This window comes from Crocodylus porosus, unplaced genomic scaffold, assembly GCF_001723895.1.
Source record: "Crocodylus porosus isolate Cpor-Errol unplaced genomic scaffold, CroPor_comp1, whole genome shotgun sequence".
Classification (NCBI taxonomy): Eukaryota; Metazoa; Chordata; order Crocodylia; family Crocodylidae; genus Crocodylus; species Crocodylus porosus.
Window position 1 is genome coordinate 14646330 of NW_017728927.1, and position 21286 is coordinate 14667615.

The window sequence follows — 21286 nt, forward strand, 5'->3', positions numbered from 1 at the left end:
ATGGTGGGAGCCCTTTCCCAGTACCTGCCACTGTCACCTGGCGCAGGTGCTGTGGCTGCTCCCCCACCCAGCCCTGCCCTTTGCAGGCATATGCTGCAGCCACACAGCGCTGCTGGCAGGCCCCTGGGACCCTGGCGTCATGTCTGCTGCCTGGCCTGGCTCCGCTGTGGCTGGCCGCCGGGCTGAGCGGGCAGGAAGGCTATTTGGCCTCATGCCACTAATGCTTGTGTGACTGGCACCAGCTGCAGCCCGCCCGCTGCGTGCATGCAGCCTGTGCCTGCAGGGGCAGCACCATGGCAGAGTGCCCCCTCCCGCTAGAGCCAGGCTGCCGGGCAGGGCCAGCCCAGGCCCACACATCAGCGTGGGTTATGGGCTCAGCCGCAGTTTATCCAGCAGATGGCTGAGGCAGCGTGCCCAGATGGGTCACCCTGAAGCCAGACGCACGCGACTTTGTCGTGCTCCTCCCTCCCCCAGCTCTACGTGGGTCCCGGCAAGGACGCAGTGCCCTTGCTGTGACAGCTCCTCAACAGCTCCATAAACGGCACCCATGGGAAGAGCTTCTCATTAGCAGTCCCGCGCTCCTGCCTTTGCTGGCAGGCCCAGCCAGGCTCCTCTCTGGCTAAGCAGGGCTTCACCCCAGGCAAACTGGCTTCCTCGAGCCCAGCTTTGCCCTTGCTTTGTAGTTCAAGCCACTGCTGGGGGGAAGCGGGGCTGGAGCTGGGCGCAGGCCCCAGGTGCTGATCGGGCAAGGACAGGCCTTTGGCACACCGCTTCAGGAGCTGGAGGACGAAGTGCCGTGCTGCGCCAAGCATGCCCGTCGTGCAGCAACTTGCCCTAGGTTCAGCCTCTGGCTTGGATGCTGAGTCCAGTCGTGACGCTCAGCCCTCCGTGCTGTGCCATGCAGGGGCTCCCCGAGAGCTCACCGGGCAGGGCCGCTGGCCTAGCAAGGGAGGCACAGAGCCGTGCGCCCAGGGCCCCACTGCCAGGCCATGCCAGGAGCAGGACTCGAACCCCCATTGCCTAACTCTGAATCTTAATGTTAGCTCATGAGGCCGCTGAAGCCAGTGTTGATGGTGGGGCAGGTCTGACATCTGCCTCTCTAGGTCACTCAGTAAATGCTAGACCTAGGTGCACGCGGCGCTTCATTTGGACTCCAGGAAGGCAGCAGCCGCCACGTGGCCTCCGCCCTGAACACAGCCTTTTCCCCACGAAGTAGAGGGCACACGCCAGCCCCCACTCCTGCACCGGCCTGGGCCACAGGGGAGCAGGTGAGCCCCCCGAAAAGCCCTTGAGAGCGAGCGGGTACGAAAGAGCCAAGCCCTGTGCTGTGCTCCAGGCCTCGGGATGTTCAGCTGCATTTGCAGGGCGGTCGCCTGCTTCAGTGATGCTCATCCTCCGTGGGGGATTCACCGCACCAGCCAAGGAGCTGGGCTCAGGGGTTTGAAGCAGCAAGGTTTGGGGACGCTGTGAGTAATGCTCCCCCTGAATGCAGAAGCCTGGATGCAGGGGGCTTCCCAGCCCTGTAGCCTGCACGGTAAGAGCAGCGAGTGGCCCCTGGGATACGATACAAGCACCTCAGCTTGCTCCCAGCAGTTAACAGGCAGCTTCTGCCATCCAGACTTAGCAAGCACAAGTCACTTCTAGTGGATACTTCCAAAGAGCAGGGAGAAATCCCTAAAGAGGAGAAGCGACTTGCAAGGGGCAATCTTTCCCTCAGCCCTAGATAGGGCTGGAGGGAGCATAGGCGCAGGCGATGTCCTCCTCTCCCCTGCTGCCCTCCAGAAACCGTAGTCCCTTCACTTGGTCCCACGCCACAGTCTCAAACGCTCCCTTTCAGCAGCACCTACTGGCAGCCCGGAGCAGAGCAACGGCTGCCTTGCCTTTCCCTCCAGCTCTCAAGGTTGTCAAACCAGGGCTCAGAGCTGGCTGGCTGTAGGGGTTTCTCCCACTTACAGTTAAAAAAAAAAAAAAAAAAATCCCAACTGCTAAATGTCAGCAAGCAGTGGGAGTGTAATTGTGACTCTGAATCAGCACCAGCACCAGCACCAGCACCCCCATCCTGGTGCTGGAGCTATTCAGGTTGAGCCCAGACAAAGAGTGCACGAGTGCATCTTCCCTGCAAGCGTGCCAGGCCTGAACGTGCTCTGTACAACCCTCGCGGGCGGGCGGCCTGTGGTAGAGGCAAGCCCACGGCTCTCCGAGTCGGTGGCAGTGCAGAAGCACAGGGCTGTTTCACTAGCCCCCGGAGCAGTGCCCAGGGGAGAGCAGGGTCTAGTGGTGCGGCTAAAGACCACAGCAAGGCTGTCGCCCTGTTTTCCCCCCCAACATCCAGCACGTGGAGGGTAAATGAGTTCCTTCATCGCCTACTTACGGACAGGGATTAGGCCTTATTTGAAGCACCCTTAAGATGGCTCTGAGCTTCAGTCCTCTGTTGCCCTCTCCCGAGCTTGTCCTGGGATCCAGAGGGTGCAACCATGATGTACAGCTACCTTGACCTGCCCACGTCCAGCACTGGGCATGGCTCTGCCGAGCGACACGATTCAACCCAGTCATTTGCCTCCAAGCCAGGCGGCCACAGCAAGCCTAGCCAAAGGAAGCAGGCTGTGTAGCTAAAAAAGGAGTCAGGAAGCACAGCAGTTAAAACTCCCAGCAGCTAAACAGACTTGGTCACATTCCACATCCTGTTTAGCTTCAGGGAACAGGCTCTGCAGGATAAGCAGCAATAGATTTAGGCCTGTTTTAACTGTAATGAAAACACCAGACCAGAGAGATCGCTCACAGAGAGGCAACAACTGGAGAACTTGGACATTTTGCCCATTCTTGCCCCTCTAGGATGTGAATACAGGTCTCCCATCCCCACCGCATGCCCAAAGGGCAGGATCTCAGGTACTCTGGGGCGTGATCCCAGATGCTTGTTGATCTAGGGAGAGCAAGCAAGAGCCTGGCATGATGGGTTGTGGCTTTTGTTGCAACATTTCTGTTTTAAACATGTTCCTGTTATGATAATGTGGTGTGCCTCAGTTTCCCTGGTTAGCTTGCACACAGGGAAAACGGGCCCCTGCTAAGTCTTAGAGCTGCTATGGGGGGACAAGACAAAATGACTCTTCAGCATCAACCGACTTGGGGAGGTTGGAGGGTCCAGGGGAGCAAGAGACATAATCTGACAATAGCCAGAGCATTGAACAGAGGCTGGCAGGGGGTGAACAGCTGAGCAGTTTTGGGGCACGTGGTTGGGCGGACCAGAGGACTTCTCAGGGCTGGCCTAGGGCCAGAGAGACCAGGGACAGAGACCCTGGGGTTGAGCAGCTTTGGCCTCAGTAAACACTTCTAGCAGAGGAGCAAGTCTTGGTGCTTGGAACTGGAGGGCATGCTTCACCCAGCAAGAGCAAATCCCCCGGTCGGGAGCAGAACTGGAGGCAAGCTCCTCCGCCGGGGCCAAGAAGAGCCAGGGACTCAAAGCCCAGGACATCAGGAGTTTTGAGGAGTCAGGGCTCCCCTGCCCACTCTGGAAGCCACGCCTGGGCTGGCTCAAAGGGGCACTTGGAAACCTGACAAGGCCACCAAAGTCCAGAGCAGGTGCCCCCTTCCAGAGGAAGGGCCCCTGGCTTTTGTCCAGTGCTTAACACACCAGCTGGACTTCCAGAACAGGTCATTACATAGAAAAGTGTGAGAGTGCCAGCAGGAGAATGAAACTCACCCTTACAACACCTAATGCCAGCCGGTTAGGACACTAGCCAGGAATGTGGAAGAGCTGGTTCAAGTCTCTGTTCCAAATTAGGCCTCATAGGGATTGAAAAGCAGGTCACACCATGTCTCAGAAGGTTGCTCCAACAACCGTCAGAGACGGACACAAGCAGAAACTAAGGTCCTTGGGTGTCTTCTCTGCAAGGCCTAATTCAGATCTGGGCGCCAGGAACACCACAGAACCACGTCCCATCTGGACATGCCACGGAGCTGCTTGAAGCCATAGTTCATCACCACGAGGAGCAGTAATGCATGTGGTTTCCAGGCACACACTTCAGCACGTATCAGGCAGCAGCTGAGTCAGATCCCTTGGCATGTGCATGCTGGAATGGAGCACCAAGCCACCACTTCCAGTGCTTCAGTCACTTTGTGTCTTTACTCACGAGGCAGCTGCGGAAGACTGCGTGCCACAGAGGTGAAGAGTTTGGAAGCAACCTTCTCTTTTGCTCTGCTACTATCATTTGGTTGAAGACTATTTCCCTGGCCTTGCCTGTCCTAGGAATAGAAAGTATATCAAACAGGTATCAGCTAAACATGGCAAATCCTAGTAGACAAGGCAGCTTGTCATTTTAACTTGTTAACTGGCTTCCCCCAGGGTTACCTCAACTAGCCATCAAAATTACAACTTGACATCAGATTACACTTGGATATTGATACATGCTCCTAGATCTAAGCTCACATATTCCACCCGTCTGTACTCGACCATCACAATCCTCTTTCAGGGATCACGCAGAATTTCAGAATATGCAGAGGCCTTAAGAAAGAGCCTACGCGGCATGCACGGGTTTGCCTGCGGGTAGGAGGGAGAAAGACTAACTGAACACAGAGTGTGGGTTATTTGCAAAGCGGGGCATCCAGTTCAAAACAGTCCCTTTCCCCCTTTCCTTGGTGCACAAAGTCACCTTTGAAAATGATGCTTCTGAAAAGATTTTAAATCGGGTAATGGACAGTTGCACAGCCCCGTTGGATTTTCCCAGCGGAGCTTTAAATTACATCAGCGCTAATGTTGGTAACTTCATGCACAGAGAGGTTGTAGCCAGAGATGCGAGAAAGGTTGCGTCTCCTCTCTGCCTGGCAGTGCACAAGTTACACTCATCATCTGAATCCGACTTCTGACTCTGCTAACAGGTAACGCATTGCAGCTGAAGTCAGCTCACGTTCCGGTCACCTGACAAGCCTGCTACCTGGTGCTGAAAGCGTACTCACCTTTTTGGAAGGTAAACAGGTTTCAGATCGATAAGCCCTCCTACACCATGCTCAGGTGACACTTAATATGCAATTTAATCCACGTGCCTTTGATTGGGTACCTTTCCAAAGGTACCAAAGGTAGAAAGAAAGCTATTGTAAATACTTCTTCAGACAAAATACACAAGGAAGTGCAAATACAGTCCACTTTCCTGACTTCCATGTCAAACTACGATATTGGGATGTAGAAGAAAAGGCTGCTGGCAAATTACAGCAAAGTGCAACCAGCAGTGATTTACAGGGATAGGAATGTTCTTGTAAAAGATTTTTAAGAGAAGGTAAAGCAAGGAGGGTAGCTGGACAGAATTCAGCTCCCTCCTAACACACTTTCTTTACAACATATCTCAGTGTGTTTTTAAAAAGCAGTCCTATCCGGAAATGAGCTGGTAAGGGAGCCAGTCAGATCCTCAATGCAATAAAATCCTCCCCATCACCTGCTATTACTGTACCTGACTCCGGCTGCACATACTTCACTCCTTAATCTTTAAAAAAAATACAGGGAATTAGACACCTCCCCCTCCCCCAACAGGTCCTAAATCTTCACATTTGGGGACACATCTGCAGGGAGAGTGCCATCCTCTGCCATTTTATGAAGGGATCAGAGCTCTTCCCACACCTCAAGAATTAGTACTGAGGGTGGATCAAAGGGCAGATCAGTGGGAGGTGAAAAGCGAGCGATTCAAAATACAAGCTTTCAGTCCAAACCAGAAAAAAAGCATTTTTATTCCACAATCAGCATCCATACAGAAAGCTATACTAGGATAGGAAAACTAGAGAATGCCCCTCTACCCCACTCCACCTTCTGCCTGCAGCTTCCCATGTCTCTCCCCATGTATCCATTCATACCTTCCCCTGAGCACAGAGATAAGTCTGCCTTGAGCAGGGGTTTGGCCTAATACCTCTGAAGACACCTTCCAGTCTGTCCTTGACTCCGATCCATGGTCTGTGCTGTGCATCTTGTCCCTCTCTATGGCACTCATCCACCTTCCCTAGAATCAGCCACCATTTCAGGACCAGGAGCATGAACCCATGGATTGCGTGCCTCCACAATCCCTCTCTCTCCAGTCTCTCGTCTCACTAAGAACTGGTTTTAAGGAACACAACCATCTGTGTATCTTTACCCCATGTTATGGCTTGGCCCAGTAGCTCCTCAGAGTTCATTTACAAAGGCTTAAAAACCAAGCTTAAATGGTGCTTTGCACAGGTCCGAAAGCAGTGCTGTACGAGGCTTTCCAAGGAAAAGGGAGGACGAGAAAAATCACTGGCTACCTGACACCAAGTTACAACTTCTCCCTGCCCAGGCCATCCGCAGGGAGTCAGAACCAGCTTTCCTCAGTCAGACGGAGAAGTACCAAACGGGGCAGCTCGTCCCTTCCAAATGTGGGCTGCGGGCAGCTTGTGTGGAGCAGATGGTCCGTTTTCCAGCACTTCAGGTGCTTCCTGAGCCTCTTCCCTCCCCAGACTAAACAAGTTGCTTCTTCATTCTTTAGACATCCCTCCCTAGTGAGGATCTTAACTCCGTCCTTAGCAGCCCTTCATATTGAAGCATGTTACCTAAGCCAACACAGACCCTTTCCCACCCAAAGCAATAAACCCTGTTAGGCCACAGTCATCTTCAGCCAAGACATTTTGGACCCGTGGCGAGACGCCATCAGGAACCTTTCAAGCAGCAGCAGCAGGTACACTGTAAGCCACCAAAACTCTTTCTTTTCCTCCTCACAAAAAACCTTCTTACAAACTATTTCCTGGTTAGACAATTCCCACTGAAACTCCATGACACTTTTCCTCCTTGCTCACATCTTTGTCACATATCTCACCATGAAATAAAATTGCCCAAAAGTATTCCCCCTTGTTCAGAGCAAACCAAATCCCATGAAGCCAAAGCCTTGAAAGAACAGAAGGGACAAGTAATCTTCATATCTGGCAATAAACACTCATGCCCTCTACAAAAACTTTCAAGTCCAGAGCCCCAAAACAATACTCTCTAATTTAACCTGGCAGGCAGACAGAAAAAGCTTAACCACCACCCTATCTGCTTTTAGCTTCATTTCAACAACTCCAGATACGTAAGTTATTAGGCCTCGGCACTACAGAGGCCACTGTTAAGGTTGTGTGTTAACAGTACAGATCCACTCCCCGTTTTCAATAAGGGTAACAAGCAGATCACCAAGAACTCAGGATTGTTGCGAAGCTCCACCTCCCAGATGTGGTGCACTGTGCGGAGAAGAGAGGGACAGAGAACGTGATAACTGTAGCCTCACCTCCCACACGCGTCTGTCCCCGCATTCGATCATACAGAGCCAGCTATCTGAACTGGAAGGCAGAGCCTTGGCTGGTGGAAGGCATGACGACACAACACTTCCCATGGCCTGCTTGACATCTGACTGACTACTTGTCAGTCTGTACTTGTAGCAATCATCAAAACTACTTTAACAGAGAACTCTCAATCCCTGGATGTAGGAGACAAGTCAGAGAAGAAAGCTGCACAACTGTTGGTCACGTTAAGGGAAGGAGTGCCTTAAACGGAAGACCTCCAAGCATGAGACTGTCAAAAACCAACAGTGCTGCCAATCCCAGTATAAAGTATTTATTTAATACTCAACAATTAACACAAAGTCTTCCTTTAAATTCTTATCTTTTTTTTTTTTTTTTTACAGTAAATAAAAATGTATTATTCCCCCCATGCATGATCAATGTGTATTAATCTAAGCCTTTTATTTTAAATGTGAAAAAATAAAGTGTTTCCCCCATTTCATCTTTTAATCATTCTGCTAACATCTGGTGCACTGCATTAAAAGGAGACAAGATGTAGAATTATGCCTACCGCATGGTTTGCAGTTATTTTAGGTATTTTTTATTTTTATTCTTTTTTATACAGAAAGTGTTAAATGAATCAATCACCCAATAAAAATAAATATTGTATCATAAAGAACCAAGAGTTTTCCAGTATCCCTTTTCTTTAAATAGAGTTGTGTTTCAAATGCGTGTGCTACTTGTAGTAAAAATGCCGTGGGTTTTGCTTGATTACAAAACCCCAGTCACCTTTCCACACTATCACAAACCTAAACTTAAAAAGACTCCATTCCAAAGAATAAAGCCATGTGCTAGAGGAGGTATTTTAGCTGCTGAGTGTATATGTATAAAATTACATGGCTAGGAGATTTTGACCCAATTAGTAGCCAATTGCCTACATTCAAATGATCCATTTTATTCAAACTACCTTTGATTAAATCAGGTACTTATGAGGAAATGTGGGCATAAGCTGCAGACTGATTTTAAATATTAAGAATTGTTCTTGATTGCACAAATTTTATGATTTGCTGCAACAGGAATTAATTTCAATGAGGACTTGTCTCTTGGTACTGAGATTTCTTAGATGTGCATCTTTAATTCTACTTTTTTGGCTCGTCTTGAAGTATTTTGGCACTGGGCTCTTAGATAAGCTATTCAGCCATTAACCCTGCCTTTCAAGACATTCCTTTGCGACATCAAAGGTTAAGCACTTTTCAGAATCATCTGAAAGAAAATTAGTTAAAAAATGTAGAGTAGCAAATCAATGTTTATGCTTTATTCATTGTGGAAAAGGGAATACTGCACTTGAAACCACAGAAGACCATATGTCAATATCGAGCTCACAGCCAACATATTGGAAATCTGTTAACAATAACTCCAATCAGTTCTTTTGGCTACTTTTTTTTTTTCTTTTTACATAAATAATATAGACCAAACATTATAAACATTTTAGCAACTTTCTTTAACAGAACTAAGGAGCCCTTTTAGTTGCTGAGAAACAATGGCCGGACTCAAATTCTGAAACTGTCTTTCGAGTTATCAAATTGTCAGATTCATGCAGCTCCCACTGAAGAAGAAAAAAAACAAAAAACAAAAAAAAACCCCAAACAAACAAACAAAAAAAGAATCAATCAAGTTCAATAGGACTGCTGTCTTCTTGACCATCTTCTGCTTCATCATCTTCTCCAGTTCCCATCAGACTGTTTAAAAGATTTCCTATAATTAAATATGGAATAGTTAAAAGATGCTTGAAATGCTAAGCTCTAATTTTAGAACATTGGTAGAATTATTTTATTTTCAAGTTTCTGTCACTGCAATGGAGTAGTTGATTGAAGAGAGAAAGAGGGAAAGCATTCCTCAAAACCAATGGCTTCACAGCAAGGCATCATCTATTTTATTATGCTCCTTTAATTAAAGTATTTAGCAATAAGAATAAATGATTGTCTTAGAAACAACCAACCAACCCACCCAACCTTTCTTGAAAGTACATGAAAAATCATTTAACCATTTATGCCAGAAATTAAGAGGTTACATAAGATCTCAGTATCCATTCCAAAAACTATTTATTAGGGCGTGAAATTTCGCTGGCTGTTTTAATTTGATACTGTTTTGACTCATTTCGAGCTTGAAACAGTAAAATCGAATTGAAACGAAGGGCTTTGAAATAGGCTCAAAACAAAATGAGGCTATTTGAAATGCTTCAAGAGTTTTGAAATGTTTCTAGTTTCGAAGCAGCCAGCAGCTATGTGGTGGGAGACAGGGGAGTACCAGGGGTGCGCTCCCAGCAGCTCTGCAGCCACATGCAGCTCAGCCGGGCACGAAGCCCTGGCTCTTCCTGCCTCCCGCAGGAAGCTAATCACAGTGCAGGGGAAGCGAACTAAGCCGGGCTCAGTTTCCCTCCCCAGCACTGCGAATGGGCTGGGGAAAGGAATTCAGCCCAGCCTGAGCCCAGCTGGGCTGAGTTCCCCAACCCGATCATAGGGCTGGGGAGGGGAAGTGAACGATCGGGCTCAGTTCCCTTCCCCAGCTCCCCAGTCCCAGGCGGCAGCACCCGGCTTCCCTCCTTCTTCTGGCAGGCAGATCATGGGCCCACAGCCCTGGGAGGACTAGCACAGTCACCGCAGCCCTCCCGGGGTTGAAGGCCCCCATCTGCCTGCCAGATGAGAGAGGCTGTTTCAAGCTTCCCCATTATAGCGAATGAGCGAAGTGCTGAAACAGCATCACCAGTTTGACGAAGCTAAACGGAACAGCGGTTCTGAATCGAAATGAAATTCGTAATGAAACGTTGTTCTGTTGAAACCTTGAAAGAAGAGTCGAAACGGAACTGTGCCATTTCACACAGCCCTACGACTTATCCGGATGGAAAGAAGAATATTTAATATAAGGAGCTACAATGGTCTAGAAAACCAGAGTAAAGTAGCCTTAAGTGACATTCACCTCCATAAAAAGACAGAGTATTTGAGTCTGTTTAAAAAGGGTACCCCAAGTTAAGGTAACTTCAGTGCTTAGCTTATTTACATAAATTTGCAAACAAGTACTTTACAAACTGGGATCCTTCCTGAATATGAAAACTTAGGGAAATCTATTTTATGAGGAACTGAACAACTGCAATTCTAGGGTCTCCAGTGGAATTTGTGGACAATTACCACTTTGAGTGATTAGGACCTAAAGAAAGATCTGAGGCATTAGAAGCTCAAGACATAAAACTAAGTGACTGCTGCCATGGTTTGCAGACCTCAGCTTTTACTGAATCAGCCTCCATTATCCCTGGAAGAATAATTTAAGGCACTGAAGGACAACAGACATATTGTATCATCTGCTTTGACTACAGCAGAGGAGTGAGTTTTGGAAAACATTACAAATGAAAGAAAACTAGTTTTCAGCAGTGTTCACATGCCTTCATCTCGCTTAAACCGAACAGCAAATTTCAAAATGCTGAACAACTATTACTGGATCAAGTTCAAGAATGAAGTTTAGGTACCAGTTAAAGGAACTCTAGAGACATTTGTGAACTGCAATGAATCAAAAAAGCTTCCTGAGGAACAGCTTAGTTCTTCTGAGAAAAGCACTGCAGTCAATGGTTTTGTAAATAATTAGGCTCAACTTGTTCCTTCTAATACATTTATAATCAAGATTAAATTAGATGTGTTTTTTTCTTCTTCCAATAAAGGTTTTTTATAAAAAACCCCAATGTTGTTTCTTCAGAAATATTGAAGTTATTTCTGTAGCATAGCTGTTACACTTCTCTTCCAAGAACCTAGCCAAAAAATTTCAGTATGAACATATCTTTTAAGAAATAAGTAATCCCGCTGAAGTCAATGGGAATACAAACACGCTCAAAATTAAGCATGGGCAAATCTTAGTGGGACCGAGGGAGCTGCTTTGCTATTTAATTTCAAATTTAAAAAATATGTACGTTTCTAGGGATATACAGGTATGCCTTCCATTTTTAGCATAAAATCACGACGCTACAAGCCATATAACAATGCACTTGCATGCATAACTGATTACTGCATATTTGATAATGGTAATTATTTTTTAGATTACCCTGTTCATTTCAAAGAAGCCACGCCTATTAAATTTAATAGATTAGGACATGTAAAAGAGGTTGATATACTTAAGTAACAGATTCTGTAAACAACTATTCTTTCAAACAAGACTATACATTTCATTGTTACAAATTACCTAGTAATCCTCCATAGGATGATGTTTGCTTGGGAGGAACTCCAAAGAAAAGCTGTCCTATTCTATCTAGATACTGCAATGACACACAAACATAGATAACATTAGCTACTGGGACATGTATAAATTATTACAGCAAGGGAAGAAAAGAAATCAAAGCCCAGAATTTCCTAGCAATGTATTTTGAGAATTTCTTTCTCCGATTTGTACTTAAAACATTAATTTTTTAAAATAAATCTACCAAAGACAAGTAAAATACTGTGCTTTATATTAATGAATAATCACGTCAGGGTAAATAAACTGTGCGACTAAAAAGAACATTCCATTAGTGTTTGCTGGTAACTATTATATTTGAAGAAACTGAAAGAAGTCATCTGTGTTGTACTTTACTGGGCTTCCCAGTTAAATACGGATGTGCTGCTGAGGCAGCTTATCTAAGCAAGTCTACTTGGCAGTGCTAAATCCCGTTCAGAACTACCGATAACTCACCTCATTATACATGGGATCTCTTTTCAGTGAGGGTTGATACTGTTCACACAATACTGTAAATACTGTTAGTTTTCCTCTAGGAAGGAAACAACACAATATGTAATCTTGGCAAAATGTAAACGTGAATTAAAACTAGAAGTAACGCACTATATCATACCCATCAACAGCTAGTAACAGAAACCAGATGAAATTTAGTAATGGCTGTACAAATGGTGGCCCCTTTTCTATTGAAGGATGTTTCTGTGTATATGTTGTAAAAACCACTGATGCACTGGTCTTATTCTTTAAGCAGAGAAATCTGAAAAGGAAAGCAAAATAGTAGAAGTTGAAATGATATTTATTAGTGCCGGAAAACCTGATTTTAAGCCAAGAACATAAGGTTAAAATGTCTGCTGACCTACGTTGAATTTACATAAGCAAGCTGAATTATGATCAACTGATTAATTAATAGTCAAGGCTCTATTAGCTGACAACGTACAGCTCTGGCAATCACGTAAAATAATCAGCCAGGGAGAAAATTGTTAAGCTACTTCAAAGAACAACCAGAACATGTAGATGTTAACATCAGTTACGCTGATCTCTGCTCAGGAGGGAGAAAAAAGCAGCGATCAATCCATCTAAAGCAGGATATACAGCAATTCTCACCCAACCTTATTCACCTTTTACCACAGTGCATGAAAACTGATTACAGCGGATGCTGCTTTTATTGCATAATTGAAAATAATTGCATATCACCAAAAATTCACTTTACTGGAGTAAAAATGCAATCTAAGTGATATTCCATCTTCTCAAATATCCGTAATATCCATCATCATTAGGTTCTCTTACCCCAGAATGATCAAACAATTTCCTTCAAATACTGCCAGCACCTCAGAGTGCTGCAATATTGGAAGATCCAATAAATTCTGTATATTTTGTGTCTGAATGACTGCAACTCTTGTGCTTAGTAAATGCAGTCAAATTTCCAGCAAGATGCACTAACTTACTGGGAACCTTTTGCTTAGGAAGCAAAGCTTGTTTGCAAGGGTTGAGTTGGCTGTCATGAGAGATCTCATTTTCAATTGTGTGCTGACTTCCAAAACTGGACTCTTAGATGTAATAGGTTTTTAAATTCACTGCGTACTGTTGACCAGGTGCCGCAACACTGATTTTTCACATGATCATAGCTTGAAGTAAATCCACATATGTTGCAAGATTTAATCTGGTTAAAGATCTAGGCCAGTAAAAGATTTAGTTGCATTTCTGTATAAATACTGCATGACATAATGCACCTTATGAAACTTTTCCAGCACACGCAATTGCTCTGAAAGCTGGAACTCCCCTGCATGTAGCAGAACCTCATAAAGGAACTGCTTCGGTTTGATGCTCGTTGAATGACACGTAACAGAAAGACGATGTCCAAGAAATGCTTCAGTACAGCAAAAGCTGCTTTGTCAACTGCACAGCCCACTCAAAATGTGATTAAGACTAAAACAGTGGGCCATTTTTATACTGACTCAGATAAAGTCAAGCATCTGAAAGTGTATTAGGCTGAACAGAGTTAAAATGGATGCTGTGCATTTGACATGTAACAACTTATAAATCTATGTAATAAATTGTACTAAAGCATCAGAAAGGAACAAGCAGGTCCCTTAATGGAAGCACCTGATCACTGACTACCTCTGGACCACCTCTGACCACATGCAACAGCACAAAAGGGATCATTCTTCTACTGGGAGCCTGAGGCAGAGCCTTTGTATTTGCATGTAGGCCAGTACAAATAAGCCCCAGTCCTGGCCTGGACTGCAGCATTAAACACACGTAAATACATTTCAGTGTCGTGTTTGTGGGAACAGAGACAAAGAAAATAAACACAATACACTGCTGTCTTTAATGTTACAAAGGAAGCTTCTTAGCAACTGGAGGAAAACCTTTATTTTGGTGATGAGGATGCTGCTTCTTGGATTCACATGGGTTGATTTAGTTTTCCTGTTTAGCACAAATTTACACCTTCCCCATTAGTCCTTTTAATCAACATATCTACTGTGTAAAGTTTTTCCATCTGATGAACTACAAAAAAGGGCTTAAAAACTCTATTCACAAATCTTTTGCAGGGAACATATTTAACCAACAGTTGCCCTAACTAGAGCCCTGCGGCCAATGCAATGCAGAATTCAAATCATATTATCAAGCATTTTGATAACAAACGTTGTGGAATACCTACTGCAAGACTGCCTGAGCTACAAACATGTCCACCTCACTGCGATATCCCCGGGATGAGGAATATTCTACTAGCATATTAGCACAACCTTCGCCATCTGAGGAGTGCAAGAAGTGATACCGGGATTCACAATAGTTTTGCTCTACAAAAGAAAAGAAAACAGCTAAGAAATTAGTGTTACATTTCACCCCAAAACATTGGCTAGGTTTATGCCTTTTCCAAAGAGATGTGCCATTCAAGGCCTGTATAAACACACAGGATTTCTATCCAGCACAAACATGGAGATGGTCTAATGAGGATGGTCACTTTGCTACTAACACTAAACAATTTACTTGGGAGGCAAGGCAATAAACTACTATCTGAAATATATTTTAAATCAGTGATATCACTGAATACAGTTTTCTACAGGTCTTGTTTCTCAAAAACACTCAATTACCATCTTGATTATTGTTATTAGCATTTAACGCATTACAGTCAGTCAAAGGGAAGGAAAAGTTCTTCCTGAAACATACATGCTATAAACTTAAATGCCATAGTTTCCCTGAAGTGTGGGGAGAGATGGTTTATCTGAATTTTGGTCTGACATACCCCCACACTCAGACATGGATTATTTCTATACTGGAGAACAGAAAGGGGAAATAGAAGGAGTTATGCCAATTTAAAAACAAAAAAGGATTGGAAAATGTTTGCTTGAACTTTGATGTAAAACACTTCTCAAGACAACAGTGGTGATAAGTCAGAAGGCATAAAAATCAGAGCCTGCTTAGAACCAGGCAGTCCTAGGTTAAAAACCTGCAAATCAGGGGATGACCAACAACAAAAACGTACACGTTTTAATTTGTAGATGCAAACTATGTCCCTGGCTCCAGATAGAGGATGTTCACTTTCAAGAACTACTTCCTTTCCCAATTGCCTTCTGGGGCCTCAAGGAAAAAAAAAAAAAAAAGCTTATGTTTTCAGAGAAGTTCTCACTCTGTGGTTGCCAGCACCCTTTAAAAAGCCACCCAATTAGTCATAAAATGACTGAGACAAAATGTGAACGAGCACCAGTAAACATTACTATGAGACCAACATCATTCCACAGCTGTGGAAGAGCCTGACTTCCTCCTCTTTTTTTTTTTTTTTTTTTAAAGCACCTAACAAACCCAGGTTGGTTGATAAGAAACCCACAAAAAAGGAAAATTCTGTTAATTCACGTATAATGCAATCTAAAATTGAAACTGCACTCGTTAACAATGATTGAAATAACACAACTCTGTCAGGTTTAACATCTGGTAGCTTTCAGATATTGTACAGGTCAGTCAATTTTTTACTTATTGCAGATCAGAAACCTGATGACTATTGGGAAGTGCTGCTAATGATGATTAAAAAAAAAAAAAAAAAAAAGCAGCAGACTCTGAAATACTTTCTAATCCAAGTCATTTTAATCTCTGTTAAAACTAACCCAGGCTTTGAAGAGGATTCAAGGGAAGCCCTCACTTTGCGCTCTTCTCTTAAGAGAGGTTCATCAAATAACATTTTAACTTACACAGTGATAAGAACACAGAATCAACTCAGGAAGACCAGAAATGAAATGACTGTGCCTGTAGCTTGTTCCTACCTTTCCACAATGTGATGGCTAGTAACTGATGTAATTTTGGGTGACCGAGTTTTCCTGACCCACCGCTGGACCATTTCAGTGCTCTGGATACAAAAGCCACTCTTTCAGGGGAATTTGGATCCATCAAACTAAACAATTTAGCCAAGTTTTCTAGAAGTGATACAAATAATTAACATCAGAGATGACAAACAGTTAACATCAGAAATATGACAAACGTTCGGCTCTTACTGTATCTTAAAAAGCAACTGTTAGTAATTCTTTGTATAAAGACATATTAAATGACAGTCAGTCTTCTCCAGGTAGTAACTCTGAACATTATATGCTTCCATATGTAACTCAGTAACATCCAATTGACCTCTCCGCTGCAGTGCCAGAAGCCACACCCTGCCTAGTAAGCAGCAGGCAGTACATTGAAAAAAAAAAAAAGCCTTCTGTGCGCCATGGCTTAGGTTAGATGTCCTGGAGCTGTCACGGAGTTCCCGTGGAAGAGAGGCTTCAGTTAGGAGTCACACCAGTCATAGAAAGCTGTTGGGGCTGGGAGCCTGTAATTAGGAACAGGCCTGTCAGAGGAATATGGGGGGGGATAAAACATCAGACTGGATCTACGGATCTAAGTGCATTCTCTGTCCCATTCTCCATCCTGTCTGCAGGCCCCAAAGAACAGCAGTTTCCATGGGCTGTAAAAAGGACTCTTCATGTGATTTCCAGCTGGGCAGCTCACAAGAAGGGCTGTACGAACTGCACGCTTACCGAATCCGACAGTCCGACAAGCAAAGTTTCTTTGACAAAATGGACGACCCCTGGGCAATGTGCACATCACCACACTGACTGGATGAGAAGCCGCTGTCCATCAAAGCGGCAGAGAGGTCAATTGCTGTGCAGGTAACACATGTTTCTCCTGTGTCGGAAAAGGACAACACCAAAAATCATGCTCCACCTACAAAACAGTGAGGTTTGCTCAAAGTATGCCTGGATGCTCATTATTTTCCACCAAAGACGTCTGTGGGACACTTCTGGAATTAAATTAATTCTTTGGCAGGGCAGGAGACCACAACACACGGCACAATGGAAAGGGCTGAAGTCTTAGGAGACTTACGTTACAGATGCAGCTAAGTATTTTTCAGGAGTGGAAATACATATTAAACAATTTCAAACTAACCCAAGTAAAAGTCTCACCTAGTAGTTCATCTGTTACTTTTGTGTCTGATTTTTCCAGGGACTCTAAAACCAGCATGGACAGATCAGCAGCACTGTTTTGCTACAAAACAGAGACAATGAAAAGTTTGTCATTAGAAAAATATATTAGAAAAATGCATTTTCTTTTTTTGTTTAACTGATTTTGCGAAAAGCAAACTAATAATTTTGGATGATTATAGCTCAGGCACAGGGAGAGTGTGCGGACTGATGAACCAATTACATTTAGTTAAAAGAAAAGGGAGCACTTCTCACAAGTCAGCTGTATCTATTTTGTCTCTCTGTAAGTGAGAAGTGAACTAGGGCAGTTTACCTCTGAATGAAGCAACTGCTAAATTACTGCAGTTTACCTGTCACTTGCTCTGGGACAGAGTGGACACATGAAACTACTCCTGTGAAACAGCAGATGTGCAGTAAATCATTCCTTCCTCCATCCCTTTAAGTTGGTGTAATTTGTTCATGTGTCCACACCCTCAGTCACAGGAATGTAATAATGTGTGCCAAATTGAAGTCCTCCATGAAAGCAAAACAGAATTGGGTTATATTGCTAATGCAGTGTGGAGATATATGAACATCACAAAATCTCCAGGATGAGGTTTAATTTGACACAGCTCATGTTTTCAGAGAAAAGACTGAGATTGAGGTGCAATGGTAAAGCTTGCACAATAACTTCCCAAAATAAGACTACTTATCAGCCCCAAACTTTTGGCACTAATAGCTCACTGCTCAGCTCCCAAAACTGTTTGGATAAAACAAACAAACACAAAAAAAACCCCAGGTCTTACTTGGCTATGACTGAAGAACAACAATGCCCCTGAATACATTAGTTCCCTTGCTTCTGCATGTTTTCCTTGCGACATATACCTGCAAACAAGACCAAAGCAAAACATTCCTTAATATTCCATAAAAGGTTCAAATATGCCCAATGTTATTTGGATTTAAAGTGACCTAATATAACATCAAACACAAGGCAGCAAGATTTCAAGCAGGTTAGTAACACAAATAAAACTGCAGTATAGCAAGGTGGTTACGCTGCAAGTATGCAGTGTTTGAATAGATTGTAACAGAAGCAGTCTGAAAGGTTTCATTTTGGGCTGAGATAATGGCACAACCCCCAAAAGCCTGTCATGCTGCACTAGGCAAGTAGTTTAATTATAGTATTGATACAAATCGCTAACAAATTCTATGACACCAGTTAAAAACTGGAAGCACTGGGTACATTTTTGCACAATCTGCACCTAGGATAAAAACAATAGAGCACTATGACGTGGATGAAGCCTAGCAGGCTTCCAGGTCCCTGCCTGGGGGGAGCAGCCCACCCGGGGCTTGTCTGAGGCCTCCACCCAGACAGAGCCCATAGGGTTGCCCAGCAAGGTCGGGGGGGGAGGGGGGGCAGGGATTGGGAACCCCCACACCTGTCCTACAGGTGCCCATGTCCTGCAGGTGCCCACCTTAGGGCCCTGGAGGTGCAGGTGAGGGAGCTCCAGGAGGAGGTCAGCAGGCTGAGGGGAATCAGGGAGGTGGAGGAAGAAACTGATGGCTATCTCCTTTCCTTGCAGGGCCACACACCCAAAGAAGCAGCACCTCGGGAAGTGCCCTCCACTGCAGAATGGCAGACGGTCACCTCTAGAACCAGGGCTGCTCGTAACACAGCAGTACCAGTTCCTCCAGTCCGGCTGGAGAACAAGTACGAGGTCCTGGCAACACTGAAAAAGGAGGGAGAGGAGGCAACTCCACGCTCTCCATGCTCCGAACAGGCTGAAGGAGCTAAGCAGTCCCGGAGGAGAAAGTGTCGAGTGATCATAGGCGACTCCATCCTGAGAGGCACAGAGGGCCCCATCTGTTGCCAGGACCCCTCGACATGCGAGGTCTACTGCCTACCCGGAGCAAAGATTCGTGACGGGGACGGTCCAGGCCGTGACCCAGCCCACCAATTACTACCCCATGGTCCTAATCCATGCAGCCACAAATGATGCGGCCAGGAGAAGCCCTGATCACCTGATGGCGGACTACCACGCTCTGGGGGGTGTGCTGAAGGAGACAGGTGCACAGGTGGTTTTCTTTTCTGTTCTACCAGTGAGCAGACGTGGAAGACGGCATGAGACATGCATCGCAGAGACCAACCGGCGGCTTCGGGAATGGTGTCTTGAAGCGGACTTTGGTAATTGTGTGTTCACTTCTAGGTTGGCAGATCTCCTTCAGCAGGCTTGAAACTAGGCTCGTTGGGGGAAGGGGAAGACAAGGGAGGAGGAAGCCTTGGACTGCTAAACCAAGCAGCACTCACAAGTACAGCCCAGCCTAGCCTGACGAGCGGAACATATACACAGGTAAGCAACAGAGGCCAGGGCAATGCTGAGATTAGGGAGCCAGTGCGCACATCCACAGGAGGCCACAAATGCTCGCAGTATGGGAAACAAGCAGGAGGAACTTACCCTCCTGCTAGCCAGCACCAACCCAGGCAACGTGGTGGGACCCAATGCATGACTGGGCGGTGAATGTCAAGGGCTACAGGCTGTACAGGAGGGACAGGGCAGGGAGGAAAGGTGGGCATGTGGCACTCTACATTAAGGAGGAATACACATCCTCACCAGGTAGCACAGGGTCAGAGGAGGGGCACATGGAAGCGCTCTGGGTTAGAGTACAAGGCAGTCGAGGGGAAAGAGACTTAACGGTGGGGGTCGACTACAGACCTCCCGACCAAGGGGAAGAGCTAGACCAGGAATTCTTAAGTCAGCTCACAGAGGTAGTAAGGTCAAAGGACGTGGTCATCATGGGTGACCTGAACTTTCCAGACATCTGCTGGGAAGAGCAGTCAGCCAGGTCTGACCGCTCACGTGGGTTCCTAGCCAGAATGCAGGACCTCCATCTAACCCAGGAGGTGCACAGCCTTGTTGGACCTGGCGCTGGCCAGAATGCAGGACCTCCATCTAACCCAGGAGGTGCACAGCCCCACCAGGGGAGACGCCTTGTTGGACCTGGCACTGGCTGCGGGTGAGGACCTGGTGACAGGGCTGTGGGTGCTTGAGCACCTGGGCGACAGTGCTGGGATTCACCACCTAGCACAAGGTGGCAAAGGCCTACAGCAAGGCAGCAGCCCCAGATTTCAGGAGGGCGGACTTCACTGAGCTAAGGAGAATAGTCAGAGAAGCACCAAGGTCCCGGAGGGGAGGGGAGCCAGGTGTCCAAGAAGAGTGGTCGCTCCTTAAAGAAACAATCCTCCAAGCCCAAAGGGAGATAATCCCAACACGGATCAAAGGGAACAGGAGGGCACAAAATCACCCATAGGTCACCAAAAGCATCCGGGAATGTCTCCTAGCTAAAAGGGAGGCGCACACCCAATAGCAGGAAGGGGACATCACCGGGGGGATTATACTGCGGTTGCTCGGAGATGCAGGGGGCAGTCAGGAAGGCCAAGGCGGAGATCGGACTGGGACGAGCTTCCCAGATCAAGGACAACAAGAATTCCTTTATTAAATACATAGGGGACAAAAAGAAGGTACCCGGTAATGTGGGGCCCCTGCAAGACACGCTAGGAAACCTGGTCATCACACCAGATGACAAAGATAACCTATTTAACGACTTCTTTGCCTCCATTTTCCTGAGCAGGGACCAGATCAGCCCCCCCACCGGGCCCCAGGGGAGGTGCACCTAGGCCAAGGGTCAGGGAGGACCTAGTCAGGGAACTTCTGGAGGGATTGGATGTATTTAAATCAGCTGGTCTGGACGATGTCCACCCCCGAGTGCTGAGGGAATTGGCTGAGGTCATTGCGGGACCCCTGGCATGGCTGTACAAGTACTCGTGATGCTCTGGTGAGGTGCCAGGGGGCTGGAAGAGGGCCAGTGTGGTTCCTATCTTCAAAAAAGAGAGGAAGGAGGACCTGGGGAACTATAGGCCAGTCAGTCTTACCTCGATCCTGGGCAAGCTTTTTGAGAGAATTATCCTGGCACATGTCCATGAGGGGCCGGCGGGGGAGATTATGCTTAGGGGCAACCAACACAGGTTCATTCGAGGCAGGTCCTATCAGCCCAACCTACTGACCTTCTATGACCCGGTCACCAAATCCTTAGACGCAGGGGTAGCAGTGGACATCGTCTTTCTGGACTTTCAGAAGGCATTTGACACCGTCTCTCACCCTGTTCTCGTTAAGAAACTGGGGGACTGTGGTCTTGACACCCACAGAGTCAAATGGGTTGCCAACTGGCTGGAGGGCCGCACCCAGAGCGTGGTGGTGGACGGGTCATTTTTGACCTGGAGTGATGTGGGCAGTGGGGTCTCCCAGGGCTCAGTCCTCAGGCTCGCACTGTTCAACATCTTCATCAGTGACTTGGATGAGGGGGTA

At 46.1% G+C, this 21286-nt stretch overlaps 1 protein-coding gene across 1 annotated transcript in view; it reads right to left on the bottom strand.

The window, feature by feature from the left end:
* Positions 1-7560: 7560 nt before the first annotated feature.
* Positions 7561-21286, bottom strand: part of GET4 (golgi to ER traffic protein 4) — a 20060-nt gene continuing 6334 nt past the window's right edge. Inside the window, exons 2-10 of the mRNA XM_019542079.1 lie at positions 17732-17810; positions 16929-17010; positions 15753-15902; positions 14156-14294; positions 12110-12250; positions 11953-12028; positions 11467-11539; positions 8899-8997; positions 7561-8852 (exon numbers count right to left, since the gene is read on the bottom strand). Coding sequence (XP_019397624.1) covers positions 8909-8997; positions 11467-11539; positions 11953-12028; positions 12110-12250; positions 14156-14294; positions 15753-15902; positions 16929-17010; positions 17732-17810 — 829 coding nt within the window. The 3' untranslated portion in view covers positions 7561-8852; positions 8899-8908. The remainder of the gene's footprint in view (positions 8853-8898; positions 8998-11466; positions 11540-11952; positions 12029-12109; positions 12251-14155; positions 14295-15752; positions 15903-16928; positions 17011-17731; positions 17811-21286) is intronic.